This window comes from Lactuca sativa, chromosome 1 (genome assembly GCF_002870075.4).
Source record: "Lactuca sativa cultivar Salinas chromosome 1, Lsat_Salinas_v11, whole genome shotgun sequence".
In the NCBI taxonomy this organism is placed as follows: domain Eukaryota; kingdom Viridiplantae; phylum Streptophyta; class Magnoliopsida; order Asterales; family Asteraceae; genus Lactuca; species Lactuca sativa.
The window spans coordinates 43,255,063-43,274,172 of NC_056623.2; the positions used below are offsets into that span (position 1 = coordinate 43,255,063).

A 19,110-nucleotide genomic window follows, 5' to 3' on the forward strand; every position below is an offset into this window, starting at 1 on the left:
TTTAATTATGATAATATTTTTCATAATTAATAGTTTTTATATGTGCCCGTAAGACACATATTAGAAAAATCCCTAGACATATATGTAGTTTAGTAGTAAGATTTAGAACCTTTTAAAAAAACAAGATCATCATAAAAAAATAGATAACTATCACAATAAAAATGCATGAATATATCTTTTTAACTCATTTACCATAGTAAAAGTAATATTTGAAATTACATTTACAATAGAGTCCAACTAAATTAATGATGTTATTTGTGGGTTTAGTTTGGCTAAATTCAGTTTAAAACATCAAAATTTATTTCCTTTTAAAATTAAAAAATGTTATTTTAGATATATATTCTTTTATAACAACCGATTTTTAAATCAAAATCAAACTGTGTTCATCGAATCTTATATCCGATTTTGGTCATATCCATTGAATTCACATGTCCTTGCAACAATAATCACTTTGATAAAATTTGGTTTCATTGTATCTTAAATCTTAAACTAAAAAGATAAAATATACGACAACAAGTTGAAGTGCGAGACAGAGCGAACGCCCGCCATCGCCATTCCCCTCACATCTCCCTCTTCTCCATATCCCCAAAATCACCAGGTTAAATCCACCCTAAAATCATCTCTTCGCGTATTTATTATTTAAGGGTTTGAATCTCTTATTAGTTCCTTCATTCTTCTCTTCAGATCCACCGTCCCTTTTCCCCTTTAACCCTAATCCCATACGCTCTCGATCAAACCCCAATTCTCCATCCGTTTCTTTAATTTCAGTATTTTATGCGGGATCTTCTAATACATCAGTTCCAAGTTTCCAATTTTGGATGCAATTTAAGCGTTGAGCTTGAAAACCTACAAAAATCTTGATCGATTTTGTCTCTATTAGGGTTTCTGTCGATTCTTAGTTCTTCGATCTTTTTGGTCATAAATTGACTCTGTAATGGTGGGTGCGGACGCTTTACCTTCACCGAGGCAGCACGGTGTTACCAAACCTTTGTCTCTAGCGGGGCCATCAGAGGCCGATATACTCAGAACTAAAAAGCTGAACAAGGTAGGGTTTGGTTTTAACTTTGGGTAATTTTTTTTTTGCGGACTTTTATAACTTAACTAGTTTCGATTTTGTTGGGCTCTCTAAGTTTTTGGTAGATGCTGGACTTTACGAAAGTCAAGAAGAAGCAGCTAAGAGGGAGATGGTTCTTGGTCGAATCAAGCAGGTTCTTGCGACTACTCTTGCTCAAATTTTCCTGACGTTTCTTCAAGTGGAAGTAGAATATGTGATCAGCTGGTTTTCACATATGGTATCAAATGGTTTAGTAAAGGTTACATAATGCGATTTGACTATGTTCTGTGACTTTATTTGGTATAGATTGTAATTGATTGGGTGAAGCAACTCACGCGCCTTCGAGGGTACACAGAACAAATGGTGGAAGATGCAAATGCTGTCATATTTACTTTTGGTTCTTATCGGCTTGGGGTGAGATAGTATTTACAAACTTTGTCTTTTGCTTATTGTGTTTCATGTTATCATGCAAAAAATTCAAGATGCAAACTTTGACACAATGGAATTGAGTCTTGGTGGTGTTCATTTTTTTCATAGGCTTAAAGATATTAAATCTTGGTTTTGTAAAAGATAAAATTAGTAATTTATAGTCTTGTTTCCAAACTTTGGTGGTAGGTTCATGGTCCTGGGGCAGACATTGACACCTTGTGTGTGGGGCCATCTTATGTGAACCGAAATGTGAGTCGATTTATGTAAAATCCAGTTGAAGATATAAGGGTCGTTCATATACATAGATTTCTGACATCACTTCATCTTTTTTTTTCTTTATATTTTAGGAAGATTTCTTCTTTGTTTTGCATGATATTTTAACAAATATGGAAGAAGTCACTGAACTTCAACCAGTTCCAGATGCCCATGTACCAGTTATGAAATTTAAGTTTGAAGGGATATCTATTGATCTTCTTTATGCTAGCATTTCTCGTTTAGTCGTCCCAGATGTAAGTCTCTTCAATTATGTGATCCACATGAGATTCCTGATACCACAATTGAAACTTTCCTCCCTAAATTTCTGATTTTGACACCATAAATTCTTGATTTTTTACATAGAATCTAATTTTCAACAGGACTTGGACATATCCGATGTTTCCGTGTTATATAATGTCGATGAACCTACAGTTCGTAGCCTTAATGGCTGCAGGGTTGCTGATCAAATTCTTAAACATGTTCCAAATGTTGAGGTGATTGTCTTTCCTTCAAAATTCTAACTTTTTCCACATAATTTCCCAAATTTGATCTTTTCTTTTCTCTTGTTAGCATTTTCGTACAACACTTCGATGCTTAAAGTTTTGGGCCAAAAGGCGTGGTGTTTATTCAAATGTAAGTCGTTTTTTTTTCTTTTCTTTGATCACATAATAATACCATATAATTCAACTTTTCATGGGTAACATTTTTTTATATATATATTATTTAGGTGACGGGATTTCTTGGTGGTGTAAATTGGGCTCTTCTTGTTGCACGGGTTTGTCAATTTTATCCAAATGCTATACCTAGTATGCTGGTGTCTAGATTTTTCAGGGTTTATACACAATGGAGATGGCCAAATCCAGTTATGCTATGTTCAATACAAGAGGCTGAGCTTGGATTTACTGTGTGGGACCCACGAAAAAACCCCAAGGACAAAACTCACCACATGCCAATTATAACCCCTGCCTACCCATGTATGAATTCTAGTTACAATGTCTCCATTAGCACACTACGTGTTATGACTGAGCAGTTTCAATTTGGGAACCAGATATGTGAGGTAAGAATTTGAACGTACTTTTGTTATTTATGTGTTTTAAAAAAATGGTTTTGAGTTGGATAAAATATTTGTTACCATTTTTTTTGTAGGAGATAGAAGTTAATAAAGCACAGTGGCCTACGTTGTTTGAACCATATATGTTCTTCGAGAGCTACAAGAATTATCTACAGGTTGATATTATTGCTAATAATCCAGATGATTTACGTGCTTGGAAAGGTTGGGTTGAGTCTCGTCTCAGGCAGTTGACCTTGATGGTAATGCTTTTACGGTTTTACCCTCCAAATAATGTATAACCCAAATTGACCTATTTTTGTGTCAACAGATTGAGAGAGACACTCATGGAAAGCTGCAATGTCATCCATACCCTCATGAATACATTGATCCTTCAAACCAGTTATCACATGGAGCTTTCTTTATGGGATTACAAAGGAAACAAGGTGAAGCAATTCAAGAAGGTCAACAGTTTGACATTCGTGGCACAGTTGAGGAGTTTAGACATTCAGTGAACATGTACATGTGTTGGAGACCTGGAATGGAGATATACGTGTCTCATGTCAGGAGAAAGCAGATCCCTTTATACGTGTTTCCACATGGTTATAAACGCACCAGAACCACCAGGGTTTCAAATATTGAGAATGGTGAAGTTGGTAGAAAGAGAAAAGACGAATGTACCCCTGTGAAGCAAGATAGTCCTTCGCTAAAAAGACAGTCAATGAGTCCACTCAGCCATTGTTCTGATTCTGTAGATAATGATAAAATCCAGGTGTTTGAAGTTGAGGTTTTGGTTTTGGTTTTGAATTTTTTGTTTTTGTGTATTGGATATTTTGAAAACAAAAATTATTTGCAGTTTGTTGTGAGGCCAAGAAGAGGACAAGGGCTTTTTCTGTTTGGTTTCCGTTATTCAGGAAGCCTTTTCTTCTTTGGTTTCTTTTAATCAGGACTATAGAATCTAATGTTATTTTTTGACTTGTTTTTATTTAAGAGATCTAATATTTTTGTTTTGGTTGTTTTTTCTTTTGTGAAGCCAAATGATGAACATGGGATGGAACTAAACTCAAGAGGCAGTGGCGACATGGACATGGACCAGAACTCGATTATGAGGCGAGCTTCAACTTTTTTTTCAAATATTTCCGTTTCTACCCTTGTGAACATGGTATGGTGGTTTCTGTTTTACAGGTATGATGTGACATCAACAGCTTGAGAGAGAAGATTAAAGTGGATGAGAAAGCAGCAGTTATGCTATGGTAAGTAATATGGTTGGTGTTAACAGGCTTTCACTTGTGTTATTTCACAAAGAGACATGATGGTTTTGTGTGTTGCAAGCAAATCAAAATCAAATGAAGCAAGCAAGCTTTCTGGAGTTGGAAGAAGTTTTAGGGTTTTAGTGGGCTGGGTTATTAGGTGGAGTTGGGGGTGGGGTGGTTAAGAGTCTTGTTTGAGATATGTTGATTAGTGGTGTCATCTTGTCATCTAGTTTAGTTGTCTTGAAGTGACTAGTGGAGATTTGTTTTTAGAGTGTGTTTAAGCTTTAAAGGACAAGGTCAAGGTCAGGTGGGGGATATGTTGATGTTGATGAGGGTGTTGTGTTTGTTTTTCTTTTGGGTATTTTGGTGTTGTAACGTTGGTTTCAAAGATTGTAAATCTTCAATTGCGTTGAAATGGCACAAGCCTTTTTTTGCATCATCATTTTGGTCAATCACTATGTGAAAGTTTAAACTTTAAACTAAGGTTTAGTTTTTATTTTTTATTTTCATGGTTGTTTGGTTGATTTTTGCTTTGTGGAATTGTCAAGACAAACATGTTGGTTCAACCAAACATTTTTACTATTCAAATTGGTCAAATCATATACCTAAATAAAGATAAATTAGCAATATGACGTTGATAAGTTAGGTTTTGGTTCAATCTATCTTTTTTGTCAATTTGTATGCAATGTGATTATGTCGAGATACTCTTTGCCCACAAACAAAAAGTTCACACTCGCTACAATAACCCAACTTTTCTTATCAAAAGTCGCATCTATTTAAGGTGTAGTTCTAACACACAGGAGGACATACATAAGTTAAATCGTTATAGACCAAAATTTTATAAATACATCAAATAAATATGACATGAGTGGGGTGCTACACTACTTATCAATACAATGATCTTCATATGTCATCTGGTCTTGATGTGAACAACTCAACAATCTTCCCTATAAATTTTAATAGGTAACATTTATTGCTTCCCCACATTCCACCACAATATATTTACATACATCTTAATGTAAACAACTCAACAATGTTAATCTTACATTCCAACAACATTATTATGTTATACAAACCTAATAAAGCAACGTATATGAGTGTATCACTACACAATCACAAACCTTCATCAACTACCAAGGATACACCTATTTTATATATACAAACATAATTACTCATTCACATATCCTATATAATTATCTCAAGGACATCCCAATGATAAGCTTAACTACTCATACATATCCTATTTACTATCAAGTGAAGTATCATCGTCGCTAGATAGTCACTTGCCATATCTTTCTCAAATCACCCCATGATCCATCGTTTGATAGTCACTTCCAATATCTTCCTAAGTGAACCATCCCAATTACTAAATTATCGCTTCCAAAATATTTCCCAAAACTTCCCAAGTAAACTATCCACATCACTAGATAGCTAACACAAATATCCACATGAGTAGCGCCCCTATCTCTAGGTAGTCTCGTTTAGACATTCCATGAGTGTTACCTTTAATCCTTTGGTAAACACTTTTGACACTCCCTTACATATAACTATCAATCCTTTCCTTACTATAAATCAATACATGTGGACAACTATGCATGCACATACCCCTATGATTTGAGCCTAGTAAATGAGGTGTATCATTCTACATAGGAGGTAAAGGGTTCAAACCTTAGCACACCCAAAATATTACTAGTGCTCCACGATTAACCTCCCATATGACATGCCATTGAGTAGGTTCCTGTAACATCTAGATTCTTGGAGATTTTAGTTTTAATGTATTTTGAATTTTGGGAGTGACCATGTCGTGGTGAAGGCATCCCACGACGTGACGATGCTGGAAGTTTCACAGATCAATTAATGACCCCCACGACATGACATTTATTAGCAACAACGTATCGACCCTTTGTTGTGAAAACCCTAATTTTTTTGGGTATTTAAAGGAAAGTGGGGAGGCTAGGGTTGCCTATCTTCAACCTCCATCACCTCAAGCCCCAGAAACCCTAACCCTAGCCTCCATTGCAATTGTGAACTCGTTCTTGGTTCTTTTTGGTGATCTTTGAAGAAAAAGGAAGCCCTTGGTGTGATAGTTTACTTGGCAAGCATTGTTTACTTCAGTTGGCACATGTCCTGGACCTTGGTGAGTGTCCAAGATCCAACCTTTTCTTTGCTAAGTTGTTAGATCTCTTGATTTTGTCCCTTTTCTTCCTGTCTTGATGGATTTGAGTGGTGAGATCTCATAAAGTTTGCAACTTTATGATTCTCCAAGTCACTTAGAGTATTTGGTGTCTTGGATCTGAGTTATAAGTGAACTTTGATGTCATGCATGGAATCTTGGTCACAAACCCTTAGTTTTGACCTAATAAGAGTTCAAGACATGCATGTCTGAAAAGCATGGATTTTTATGATAGTTTTGGTACTAGAAACCCTTATGGAATCATGGGTCATGAGATCTTCAAGATTAAGTGCTTAATGATTAAGCCATGATGTATTTTCACCCCCCACCCCTTTTTTTTTCCTTGTTGAAATCTTTTGATTATATGTTGCTGAAATTTTGCTAAATTCTTGTTTTATTTATTTATTTTTGTTTATTCTTGCTAAATTATTTTTTCGTTTTTTTATATTGAATAATGATATTTTCTTGCTGAAATATCATTATTTTTACTGAAATACTATAAAATCTTATTGAAATGTCATACATTCTTAAATTTTCGGTATATAAAATCCGTTTATTTTAATTTTTTAATATCTGCAGCAGCATGCAGATGCTAAAAAACAAACACGCTTTTTATTACAGTCTACAGCTGCTTGGTCTACCTCTTCTGCTTCAGAAGGTTGCAGAGGTCAGATGGTTTACAGAGTTGATAAATTTTTGTTTAAAAAAACGAACACCTTATTAACACATCTTTTCCCATGCATAATGCATTCACTTATATTCGTACCAATATATAACCTTCATCATAACTTATACTTCAATAACAAATCTTATCAAATCCACGTGTTAAGATCGACAAGACAACCTTGATTTATTTCATATAAAAGTTAAAATACCTTAATTCATATTTCTAAAGTTGGAATTTTGTTACCAAACCGAATGATTTGGTTAGTAAAACGTAAGATCTCAACTAATGGTCCTACGTATTTTTTCCAGATAATATTGACGGTTAGTATTGTCTGGTTTGGGACCCACAAAGAACAAACGGTAAGATGCAAGAAAGCATAGACACGTGGTTCGGTAGAATCTGGCACCAAAACCCACATTCATCGGAATCAATTGAACTCAGCTCATTTGCAGGTCCTTCTTTCGTTCCATTCTACGTAATCCCCCCTTTTTCTCTCTTTTTCCCCCTCAATCTTAGGGTTTGCCTCTCATATGCATCAATCACCTCATTATCATTTGCTAATTCCCATTTCTCAGCTTCTGATCATCCCATCCAATTCATCATACCATTCTTCATTTTTGTTATCTGGGTCGGTTTGAGTCCTAGATCCTTAATCGTTTGCGATGGGGAAGGTGACTATGGGTGTCGCGGTGGTAGGCTCGGCTGCAGTTTGTGCTGCCGCGGCTTTAATTATGCGCCACCGTATGCGTATTTCGAATCGCTGTGTAACAGCCGCTGATATCCTCAAAGAATTGGAAGAGAAATGCGCTACCCCTGCTTCCAAGTTGAAGCAGATATCTGATGCCATGACTGTTGAGATGCATGCCGGACTCGCCTCTGAAGGTGGCAGCAAACTTAAGATGCTCATCAGCTACGTAGACAATCTCCCCACTGGGTAATTTTCATATATCTACACATATTCACGTCGATCGATTGTTTTTACTTGGATTATTTCACAATTAGGCAACTTTATGTCGATTCAAATGCTACAGCGTCATGAATTACGCTTCAATTTCTAACAGCGGAAACCAATAAGTTGTGTTTACTATGGAAATCCCATCAACAGGGCTAAGTTAGGTGCACCATGATTCTTTCTTTTGCTGGATCTGAGATCTATCGTTTTGATCTGGTTGAGCAGCCTTTCCTCTATCCTTTCCATTCCTTTCCGTTACAGGAATTTGTTTGATCATAAATGAAAAGAATGCCTAAAATTCAATCCAAGATGGTACTAGCTACAGTGAATTGTACTATAGTCATCAAAACTTTTAGTATGATATTATAAATCAAACAGTTTTCATATTCAAAAAGAAAGGAGTAATAATCAATTCGCTCATCCTTTGTAAAAATAATGACTTGTATCTCTGTTAAGTTTTATTAGATCATTTTTTTTTTACTTCAGTGAAGAGCAAGGAGTGTTTTATGCATTAGATCTTGGGGGGACAAATTTCCGTGTTTTGCGAGTGCAGTTGACCGGAAAGTCTTCTATTGAATGTCAAGAGTTTGCTGAGGTGTCAATTCCTCCTCAATTGATGGTTGGAGATGCAGAAGTAAGCTGCTCTTTCTCTCAAGAACTTAAGCTTTTAGATGGGTGTTGTTATGTGGTCTCTAAGATCTGAAAATTTAGTTTTGTTTCAGACACTTTTTGACTACATTGCAGCAGAACTTGCTAAATTTGTTGCTGATGAAAGCGAGAAGTTTCAGCTTCTTGCGGGGAGGCAGAGGGAATTAGGGTTCACTTTCTCTTTCCCTGTCATGCAATTATCTATTGATTCAGGGACACTTATTCGGTGGACAAAAGGCTTCTCCATTGAGAAAATGGTTACTTTTCTATCGATTCAGTAGAAATTACAATCCTGATGTTTAAAAAAAATATCTTTCAATTGACATATTTTTTAAATACTAGATCGGTCAAGATGTTGTTGCACATTTGGCAGAAGCCATGAAAAGACAAGGTGTCAATATGCGTGTTTCTGCACTGGTAAGATCAAGAATTACCCAAATATCAATAATTTTACAATAAAAAAAAAGTGTATTGATTTTTTATTAACTGTGAAATTTCTCTAGGTAAATGATACAGTTGGAACTTTGGCTGGGGGTAGATATGGAAACAAAGATGTTGTTGCTGCAGTGATCTTGGGTACCGGAAGTAATGCTGCCTATGTGGAACGAGCTCAGGCTATACCAAAATGGCATGGCCCACCTCCCAAAACGGGAGAAATGGTGAGCAATGATTTTGTTGTCAACTACTTACATTTTGTTACACATAATAACAACGTGCTTACAATTTCTTACTAATAATAGCAACATGCTTATATTTCTTTATGTATACCAAGAATATGTAACAGATATAGTACAATGTCCAAAAATGCAAGTATGTTGTTATTATGCGTAAAAAAAATCAAAAAATGTTGTTCCTAGGTAAAAAGAAAGTACATTGTCCATACTGATAGCAAAATATAAATACGTGATAGAAAAATACAAGCATGTTGATGTTATGGGTAAAAAACTAAAAATACTACATTGCTATTATTAATGAAATGTAAGTTTGCAAAAATAATGAGACATGATTTTTGTTGTATAGGTGATCAACATGGAGTGGGGTAACTTTAGGTCATCGCATCTTCCCTTAACTGAGTATGATAACAAGCTCGATTCAGAGAGTTTGAACCCCGGGGAACAGGTGATGATTTTTCTTTTTTAATATTTATATGCATATGAATATGATATTTGGATTATTATTTAATAAATTCTTGTGGGATTATAATATGATTTAATTTAATGCACATTTGGCAGATATTTGAAAAAATGATTTCGGGCATGTATCTTGGAGAAATTCTTCGTAGAGTTTTATTAAGGATGGCTGAAGACGCTGCCCTTTTCGGTGACACTGTTCCCCCAAAGCTAAAAACTCAATTTATATTGAGGTATTCTGTATTTTGTAAACCCTAGCCTTTAGTTTTTAATATTAGAGCTTAAGTTTATGATAAGTAAATATGATTTTTTATGATCTTCTGAAACTTACTTTCTTTGTTGTGTAATTATTGACAGGACACCTGAAATGTCCGCAATGCATCATGACACATCCCCCGATCTCAATGTGGTCGGCAGCAAATTGAAAGACGTATTCGACGTACGTTTTCTGTACACTTGTTTTAGCTTCTCATATTTGTTGTTAAAGCTTAAACGGGATATTTTTAACCATTTGCGTAAAAATAACTCAACTTTTAGCTTATATTTTACCTTTAATGACTAAAAAGGTAATTTTAAATATTTTCTTACTAAAATGTTTTAGTCAAAACTACTTATCTTTTTTCCAATCACATAGCACAACTATTAAAAACTTTACATCCCGGTGAAAGGCAAGTAATAGCAACATACTTTTTTTGTTCATTTGAAAATTTACTTAGGTAGTGTTTTGGCGCGCATAAATTAGCTTATGTTGAGCTTATTGCAGTGTAATGTTTGGTGAGAGTGAGACCAATAAAATTGCAGCTAGTTTTTTTAAAATGGTATTTGAGATTATTTATTGATAAACTCTTTTTTTTTTTTTTTTTTTTTTTTTTTTTTTTTTTTTTTAATTTCTTAAGTTTTTCAAATACACCCTTAACATTAGTTTTTAATTATATATCGAAATATCTTTTTATATCATTTTACATTTGTCTACTAGCTTATTAAATAATTTTTAGCAAATGATGATACTTTATCTAGTAGTTTATTAGTTTTTCGACTAGTCTTTAAAACACAACCTTAATCCTTTCAAAAAAAAATTATTATTAAAATATTATGCAATGAAAAATGTAAGCATCTAAAATCGGTTTTCTATTTGGATAAACAAATCAATAAAGAAAAGAAGAAAAAGATGATGGGCAAACCCGACCCGATTCTCAACCGAACTGGACTTTGCTGATTTATTCTCTGTTTCTATTAACATGATGAATTATTGAATTATCGGTTAAATTGCAGATATCCGATACACCCCTCCCGACACGAAAGATCGTGGTGGAGATATGCAACATCATGGCCACACGAGGTGCCCGGCTCGCGGCTGCCGGAATTTTGGGGATTCTGAAGAAAACCGGAAGAGACACCGTTAGAGACGGTGATATCCCGGACACGGTCGTAGCAATGGACGGAGGGTTGTATGAGCACTACACCGAATACAGACACTGTCTCGAGAACACTTTGCATGAATTACTCGGAGACGAAGTCGGAAAACACGTTAAGCTTGTACTCTCCACCGATGGATCAGGAATCGGTGCTGCTCTTCTCGCCGCCTCTCACTCCCAGTACGTCTAGGTAATTGGATCTCCAAGAAGAAGAAGAAGAAGGTAACGGAATTCAGTAGGGTTCGTTGTTTGATTACTTATTATAGTTGTGGCTCCGATCCCGAAAACGTAGTGATTGGAAATTGTTGTTGAAATTTCCCTCATTTTATTTAGAGATAGAGAGAGCGAGAGAGATTCGTATTGGAACTACTTTAATTTTATGGTGAAAGTGTATGAACTCTACTGAGACCCGGATGTGGCATTGCTTAATGCTTATGCTACACCCAAACCCTTTTTGGACTTAGTTTTGTGATTCTTGTGTTTTGGAGCTCGTTAATGGTTAATAAAAATTGGGAAATTTGAAATAGATTTTTTTCTTCATGCCATGCGATTCATCTTGAGTTATATATCGCCGTGAATGGGTTCAGTCAAATACTATTGAACCGATATAGCATCAAAGGGCTTGTAGCCCAACATCAAAGGTAGTATTATTTATTGACGGTGAGGTTCGGTTTCAGTTGTAAATATATATTGATTTAAAGTGTAGTTTATGAATAATTTAATTTTGTTGTTCCAAAAAGAATGATATAAAATCAACCTAATAAAAATAGGGTTATTCTAAAAAAAACGTTTGGGATTTTTTATATTTATTTTCCAAATTTCTAAATTTGATAGATCTTATTAAAATGTTAAATAATCACCAATTGTATCGTATCCCATATGCTTCGGATATAGGATCGATTACATAAGTTATAATATTAATTTGTTCTAATTTTCCAAATTGCTAGGGCATTAAGAGGGAAAAGGGACTAGAACGAGATATTACTAAAATGATTAAGCAGTTGTCGAGGACAATCTGAGGTTTACCAAAGATTGGTTGCTTATGGACAGTTGGAAGTATATTCTGAATTTTGGAAGGACCATATTGACATATTCTGAAAAGAAGCAACTCTTGTTCAGAGGTGATAATCAAAATGGTAATATGGAAATATTACCATAAGTGGAAGTTATTCTTTAAATCTGTGTAAGATTAGGAAACTTAATGCAAGAAGGATATTCAAAGGAATGTACTTTGAATGTGAGACTTTGCTTCCATGGAATTGCTTTCCATTGGAATACTTTGTAATGTCTGTTGCCAAGTCTCTATGACTTTTGTGCATAGTCATTACAAGAGGATCATTGTATATAAGTTTAAAATCTAACAAATTATAGCGAATGGCAAAAATTTGGTATTATTACATTTACGATAAGGATTTGGAATTGTGAAATGAGTGTCATTGAAATGTTTTCAATTGATTTATTTTGCAAACAAAAGAACCATAGGCAAACATAGTGTGTATGCTTGGAGCATGACATAATTGTTGTTTTAATTCAAGTATTAAGTTGATTAATCAAAACATTATACAATGAATAATGTATAATCAATATGGTGATTAAATAAAATGTGTTTTTTTTATATTCATAAGTTCTGAGACTATACTGGATTCGATTATTCTTGTGTTTCACTTTGCATGTTTTGACTTCCCGAATAACTAGGTTTTTCAAACTATCCGCAGTCGATCATACTTTGGAAGTAGGTATTGAGGCAAGACTGTCATGAATCTGACTGTAGATTGTCTAGGTGTTTTAAACATAGCACAAGTTTGCTGCAGTGTTCATGATTACTCTTGGAATAAGATTCGAGTATTGGATTAAACCCATGCTCATCTGAATCACTTCATGGGTTTTATCACGAGTGATTGTGAGACGATAATATCTTATATTCTTGAAACCAAGACATGTGAGTTGTAATTTACAAGTCGGTTGCACATTGACATATGTAAACGCACTATTAACTTGGTGTTATAAAACATATTGTTGTGTGTGATTTTATGATTAAATACAAACAAGCATCTGAGTCGAAGTTTATCCATTCCTTTTTCCATTAGAGGGATAAAAACGATATATGTGGGCCCCTCGATGATTTAGTGATGACAACCCTAAGCGCTTGGCCAAGCCTGGACTGATTTGATTTGTTCAATTAGTCAGTCGTCATAAATCGGAAATCGGAAAACAACAGATGGACAAAGAGAATGATTATAATTCATATCTCAGTCCATATGATATCTTGTAGAATGGAGGAATATATGATCTCTTATCTAATGGGCGCGTCATTGACTAGGTCAGAGTTCGACAACGACTTTTAAGAGCTACGATTGTTAGTCGGTGTCTAAGTCGTACTTGCAATAATAGTTATTAGACTTATCCAAGTGGGAGACTGTTGGATTAGGTGTCTAAGCCCATAACTATAATTGGTATGTACTTGACCCGAGAGTATCATGATCCATTTAGGTTGCCTTCACCAGAGCAATTTGATAGTATGGACTTTTGAGAAGAGGTTATTTATGATTTATTAATATATTATAAGTTCTAATATATTAATATGAAATCATATTATTTAATTAGTATTGATCACGAATTAATTTGGAATTAATTTAGTGATCAAAAGATACTAATTAAATTTACGGGGACTGATTATGTAAATCAGTGATATATATATATCACTGATTTACATAATCAGTCCCCGTAAGGTTTGGGCTATTGTTCCATGATGGGTTAAGTTTGTGTAAGTATCCATGAAGAGTTAGCCCACATGAAATATGAATTATAACCCAAGTGTATGGATTATGGTTTACCCATGACCCTTGGATTCCTACACTATATATATATATATATATATATATATATATATATATATATATATATATATATATATGAGACACCCTATAGCCTAAAATCGGTTGCCCTAGTGTTCTTAGAGATCATAGAACCGATTTTGAGTGCTAGCATACTCTCTCTCAAAAGACATCCTTTTGTTCATGGTATTTGTAAACCATTTGAGGCATCACATTTGAGGTGCTAAGTTTTTAAAGGCCAAAACTACAAGCTACAACAAAGAGGTAATTCTATAACTCACTTTTATGTTGTTTATGTCAATTGTATGCTAGTTGTAGGCTTTATGCTTTGGAAACAATATTTCATGTACAATTAGAGAAAACATATGTACAAAGCATTTAGGGTTGTATGTGCACCATAGGATGTTGTAGTTTACAAAACCCAACAAATACAACTCACAAGGTCGGGAAATTGGTACTACACAACACCTAATGAATCATAGAAGGCTAAGCCTTAGTCTACTATCTAAAACTAACAAATTGCCCAAAAGTCAACCTGGTCAAAAAGTCACGGTAAACGGTCAACCACCACATTGTGGCCAACCATTGACCGCGTCGTGGCGGCTACATGACAAAACAGACGCAGATGAAACCCGCCACCACATCGTGGCAAAATAGTCCCTACGCCGTGGGATCCAACCAAAACAACGTAATGGATTAAGGTCCTAATCCATCAAGCTCAACACTCATACTTTCCAGAAAGCTTTCTAGTACCCAAAAGCTTCATAAATATCCTTGCTTTAAATATATGCATGTCCAATTCACGTCTTATCCCAAATTAGGTCACAAAGGTAAGAAATAAGGTCAAAACCCCTTGCATGGCATCAATATAACTTAGAAGATCACATCTGAGATATATATAAAGCATTTAGGAACTCAAATATCCATAAAGTTGCAAACTTTAATGGAACCAACCATTTAAACTCCACTAAATGGGCCAAATAACCTTATATCCTAATTTCTACAAGAAACCAACCAACAAGATTTGGATATGAAGTCTTACAATGGTCCAAAAGCTCCTTAAATGACGCCCTTGAACTTTCCAAAAGGTTTCCTTGCACCAAAATGATCCCCTTCTTCATACAAATATCACCAAAATGAGCTCAAGAATAGAGACAATGGATTAGGGTTTGCTCTCTTGACTTGGGTGGGTGATGGAGGTTGAACCCTAACCATCACATCCTTTAAATAGACCTAATGTACGCGATCTAAGGTTTTGAACGCAGTCGTCACCACATCGTGGTGAGGGGAAAATCCGAAAACCACAATATTGCAAAACACATAACTTATACCTGAAAAAATCAACTTATAACTGAGAAAACTAATTGGTGTTACACCTTATTGCAATGCAAATCTCATTATGGGAAAATACGACTTAACAAAAGGCTTTAATTATTGTTTCTTCTTTTAAGTTTTCTTCATTTATTGTTCCATTTCATCTATCTGGTAGCTTCATTTATATGCTTATATATTTTTTTCTTCCTTCTAGTTAGTCTTTTGGTCCCCTCATTTTTCTGAATCAAGAGACCGAGTCGTTCCAACGAGAGAGAGAGAGAGAGAGAGAGAGAGGAGAGAGAGAGAAGAGAGAGAGAGAGAGAGAGAGGAGAGAGAGAGAGAGAGAGAGAGAGAGAGAGAGAGAGAGAGAGGAGAGAGAGGAGAGAGAGAGAGAGAGAGAGAGAGAGAGAGAGAGAGAGAGAGAGAGAGAGAGAGAGAGAGAGAGAGAGAGAGAGAGAGAGAGAGAGATTTTACACTTGTTCCCTGTTGCACATGCCTCGTTTCATTGTAATTAGTTGCGTGTGAGAGGAGAGGGAACAAACACTAAAGTGGCTTTAATGATACTTCTTAACATTGTACGGATATTTGAAATTTCGTCGGTCCAATAGTTGGTTATTGTATTTAATATTGGGTTGCTTATAATTATTTGTTTTTGGTTGCTTTTCGAAGTTGATTAAAAATAGAGGAAAACTTAGATGTTTCAAACATCTAGGATCTAAATGCAAAGCACATATTCAGTTATTAATTTGAATAACCAACTTATTAACCACGAAAAAGTTTCATTAATTTGGATCTGGTGATAGCATATTCGATATACATCTTTGTACGTCTATGTAAATTTGAAATACTATCTCATTTGTTGTTTCCAAAAAAAATATAGATTTGAAATACATGTAAACATATTTTGACTTATTTACGATTTGTTCAATGATTTTCTTTAAAACATTATTAAAATTATTGTAGTTTCTAATTTTGATAATTTTGGATATCTTACAAAGACATGTATTTTCCGCAATGTTTTAAAAATCGGTTTTTTAGTTGAATCAGTGAGTGACCGGTTCCCGAGAACCGGTTCGACCGGCGGGTCAACCGGTTTCAATAATTTTCATATTTTTTCCTACTTTCCTATACATAAGTATATAAATCATGAATATGACTTTTACAAGTTTAAACATTAAAAGTATACATACAAATAAGTTGTAGATCACTCCAAATACATTAAAAACTTTATAACATTTATCATATCTTTTATTTAAAGATAACTATATAGATTTGAAAAAATTTACCAAAATTTATTATGAAAATGGTTCTTTTCCATGTGTTTTTATTTGGTTTAACCGGTACAACAGGTATATTTTGACCGGTTCAACCGGGTTTTTTTAAAAACCGGCCGGTTCAGAAATCGACATAAAACCGATGATAGTTGAACCGTTTCCTTCCCTGGTTTCCGGTCCTACCGGCCGGTTCAAACCGGTTTTTAAAACATTGATTTTCCGTAATGATGTTGAAAAGGGAACGGTTTTGATAAACATTGATACAATTATAATGACTTTTGAAAATTAAACCACAATTAAAATGAAAATATATTATTATCTATATTAAAATTACAATCAATCTCAACATGGTTTGTTTTATTAGAGTGAGAGTACTCTTAAATCAAAGTTTATATATTTCTGCAAATTGTATTAACACATTTTCGATTTGGTTAATGAATTAAGAAACATATTGTCACGGATCTTATGCATTTCAACATGTATTTTTATATGCAACTTTAATAAAAAAAAATGAATGGTTATTAAATCAGTTTTCAAAAATAGATTATTTTTATAGTGATTTTGAAAAAGTTAGATGATGTAAAATACCCCATACAACCATATACCAATCATCCAGAACCAAACAAATGCCAATATTACATCAAAATTTATATTAATCATCAAATCATATATAATTAACAACTCAAATACATTTAAAATGAATAAATTATCTGATTTTTCTGGGTTTTTATGTTTAAAAAAATATTAGTATTCCGCTTAATTTAACCATTCTTCCTAAGTAATGATGTTCTGACGTTGTAATACATTTTGGCCATTTTTTATACAGCTGATTTAGGTCTTTATGATATTTAAACATATTTTGGGCAATTTTCATCCAATTTAGAATATTTAATTCTCTTTAATTTTAGTTTTGCGACATGATAATTTATATATAAAATATAACTAAAATTAACCGACTTTTCAAGGGTCATTGTCGGTGACCTAGGGTTTGACATATTTAGTCAACGTCCACTGCATGGAGTGAATTAAACGAAAGACGCCCAATGACCAAAATTGCCGCCAAAACCCCGATCGATGGGTCCCTCTTACAACTGTCACCCATCCCCATGCTTTTCTGCTTGTAGTATGTTTTTTGGATTGTTTTTCAATTTAAAGAAACAAATTATACTTATTCATTAAAACGGTGTATATACATCAATTTCTAGAAAACTTCTAGCATCTTGATTTTAAGGATTGTATTTTCATTAAATTTTGACAAAATATGGTATTATGTATATAAAAATGAATAAAAATAGAAAAAATATATATAATTATTAATTACATATAAAATTGTCGCCTTAAGTCACGTTTTACAAACGGCGTGACTCGTTGCGGCTCAAAAAAAATTATGGTTTGATATTGTAGTCAAGTCACGTCTTACGTTATCTAAAACCATTATATACATTGAGATATTTATGGCCATATCTTTCGTTACAAAATGATCATTTAAAATGTGAAAATTCGTCCCTAAGAATATTTTAGGTAATGATCTTTCATGACAAAAAACTCTACAAATTTTAACTACCACTTTACAAAAACTATACATTTTGACAAAGTTAAAAATTATAAAATTGCCTAATGTTCTATAGAGGTGAGCAAAATCGAACCCGGAAACCGAAAAACCGATAAAAACCAACAAAATCGAAACTAAAAAACCGAAACAGAAGCATAAGCCGATGGTTTGAGTTTAGATTTTTCAAAATCCGAAAATTTCGGTTTGGGTTCGATTTTTGGGTTTAGTAAAACTGAAAGAATCTGAACCGAACCGAACCGAATTATTTGAAATATGTTTATTCTATGGATTATATGCATATTTATTTATGTTTTCCGTGAGATATAACAAACTAGAGGAGTGGCTAAGTTGTTGGACAATGAAGCGGGAGGTCATGTGTTTGATCTTACTCCATTGCGCGCGTAAGTTTTTATTTTCCAATCAAAATCCAACCATCCCACATCACTAAATTTATCAAACAGGTGCTATACTTGTCTCCTATATAAACATGTTTGCTTTAAGCTGTGTTAGGAGTCTCGTCCCGTATCGCTTCAAATTATATAAATGATTTCATCCAAGCTTAGAACTTGGTTGAGTTGAAGTTTATTTGGGTTTAAAACCGATAAAACCCAAAACTGACTCAAATAAAAACTGAAAATCAAAAAACCAAATCTATCGGTTTGCGTTAGGGTTCAGTTTAATTATTTTAAAACCAAAATATTTCGGGTTGGGTTCGGTTTATGGTTAAAACTAATTCAAATCGACCCATGTTCAACCATAATGTTTTAGGTTCAAAACCTATAAAGATAATGGTTTTTTATTTTTATTTTAAAGGGGTTGGCTAAATGGACCTAATTTTACCATGTAGACATCCTATTTAATTATTCAAATATTTTTATTGGTTAAAGTTACATTGTTTCTAAAAAAACTAGTTATAAATAACTAATTATAAGTTGACTTTTGATAAAAATGTTCACAGGATGTCAATTTAACAACACTCAGTTTTCATTCAAAAAAAAAATCAGATTTGAAAGTATATCTTTTAATTTAGAAATCATATTGCTTAACTATATCAATTAAGAGTCTCATCCATATTATTCAGATCTATTTTATTTAACCACCTAGTTGTAAGA

The 19,110-nt window shown here is 33.9% G+C and overlaps 2 protein-coding genes across 4 annotated transcripts; both read left to right on the forward strand.

Annotated features, from left to right (window-relative positions):
- The first annotated feature begins 464 nt into the window (after window positions 1-464).
- On the forward strand, window positions 465-4,478 carry LOC111900081 (nuclear poly(A) polymerase 4). Of its 3 annotated transcripts, none has more exons than XM_023895966.3 (13): window positions 465-1,045; window positions 1,131-1,208; window positions 1,361-1,468; window positions 1,670-1,732; window positions 1,831-1,992; window positions 2,119-2,232; window positions 2,309-2,371; window positions 2,466-2,795; window positions 2,885-3,049; window positions 3,118-3,573; window positions 3,820-3,896; window positions 3,972-4,039; window positions 4,119-4,478. In XM_023895966.3, exons 1-12 carry the CDS (start codon window positions 935-937, stop codon window positions 3,994-3,996), a joined length of 1,752 nt encoding a protein of 583 aa, XP_023751734.1. In that variant the 5' UTR covers window positions 465-934; the 3' UTR covers window positions 3,997-4,039; window positions 4,119-4,478. The 3 variants fall into 3 exon arrangements, with proteins under 3 accessions (XP_023751734.1, XP_052625949.1, XP_023751735.1); XM_023895967.3 differs by having other exon boundaries at window positions 467-1,045; window positions 3,118-3,558; XM_052769989.1 differs by lacking the exons at window positions 3,972-4,039; window positions 4,119-4,478 and having other exon boundaries at window positions 3,118-3,896.
- Window positions 4,479-7,300: 2,822 nt separating this feature from the next.
- On the forward strand, window positions 7,301-11,550 carry LOC111900080 (hexokinase-1). The gene is made up of 9 exons (XM_023895965.3): window positions 7,301-7,813; window positions 8,318-8,465; window positions 8,554-8,736; window positions 8,822-8,896; window positions 8,983-9,138; window positions 9,500-9,598; window positions 9,712-9,842; window positions 9,967-10,048; window positions 10,882-11,550. The coding sequence occupies exons 1-9, from the start codon at window positions 7,542-7,544 to the stop codon at window positions 11,212-11,214; spliced, it is 1,479 nt and encodes a 492-aa protein (XP_023751733.1). The 5' UTR covers window positions 7,301-7,541; the 3' UTR covers window positions 11,215-11,550.
- Window positions 11,551-19,110: the final 7,560 nt, after the last annotated feature.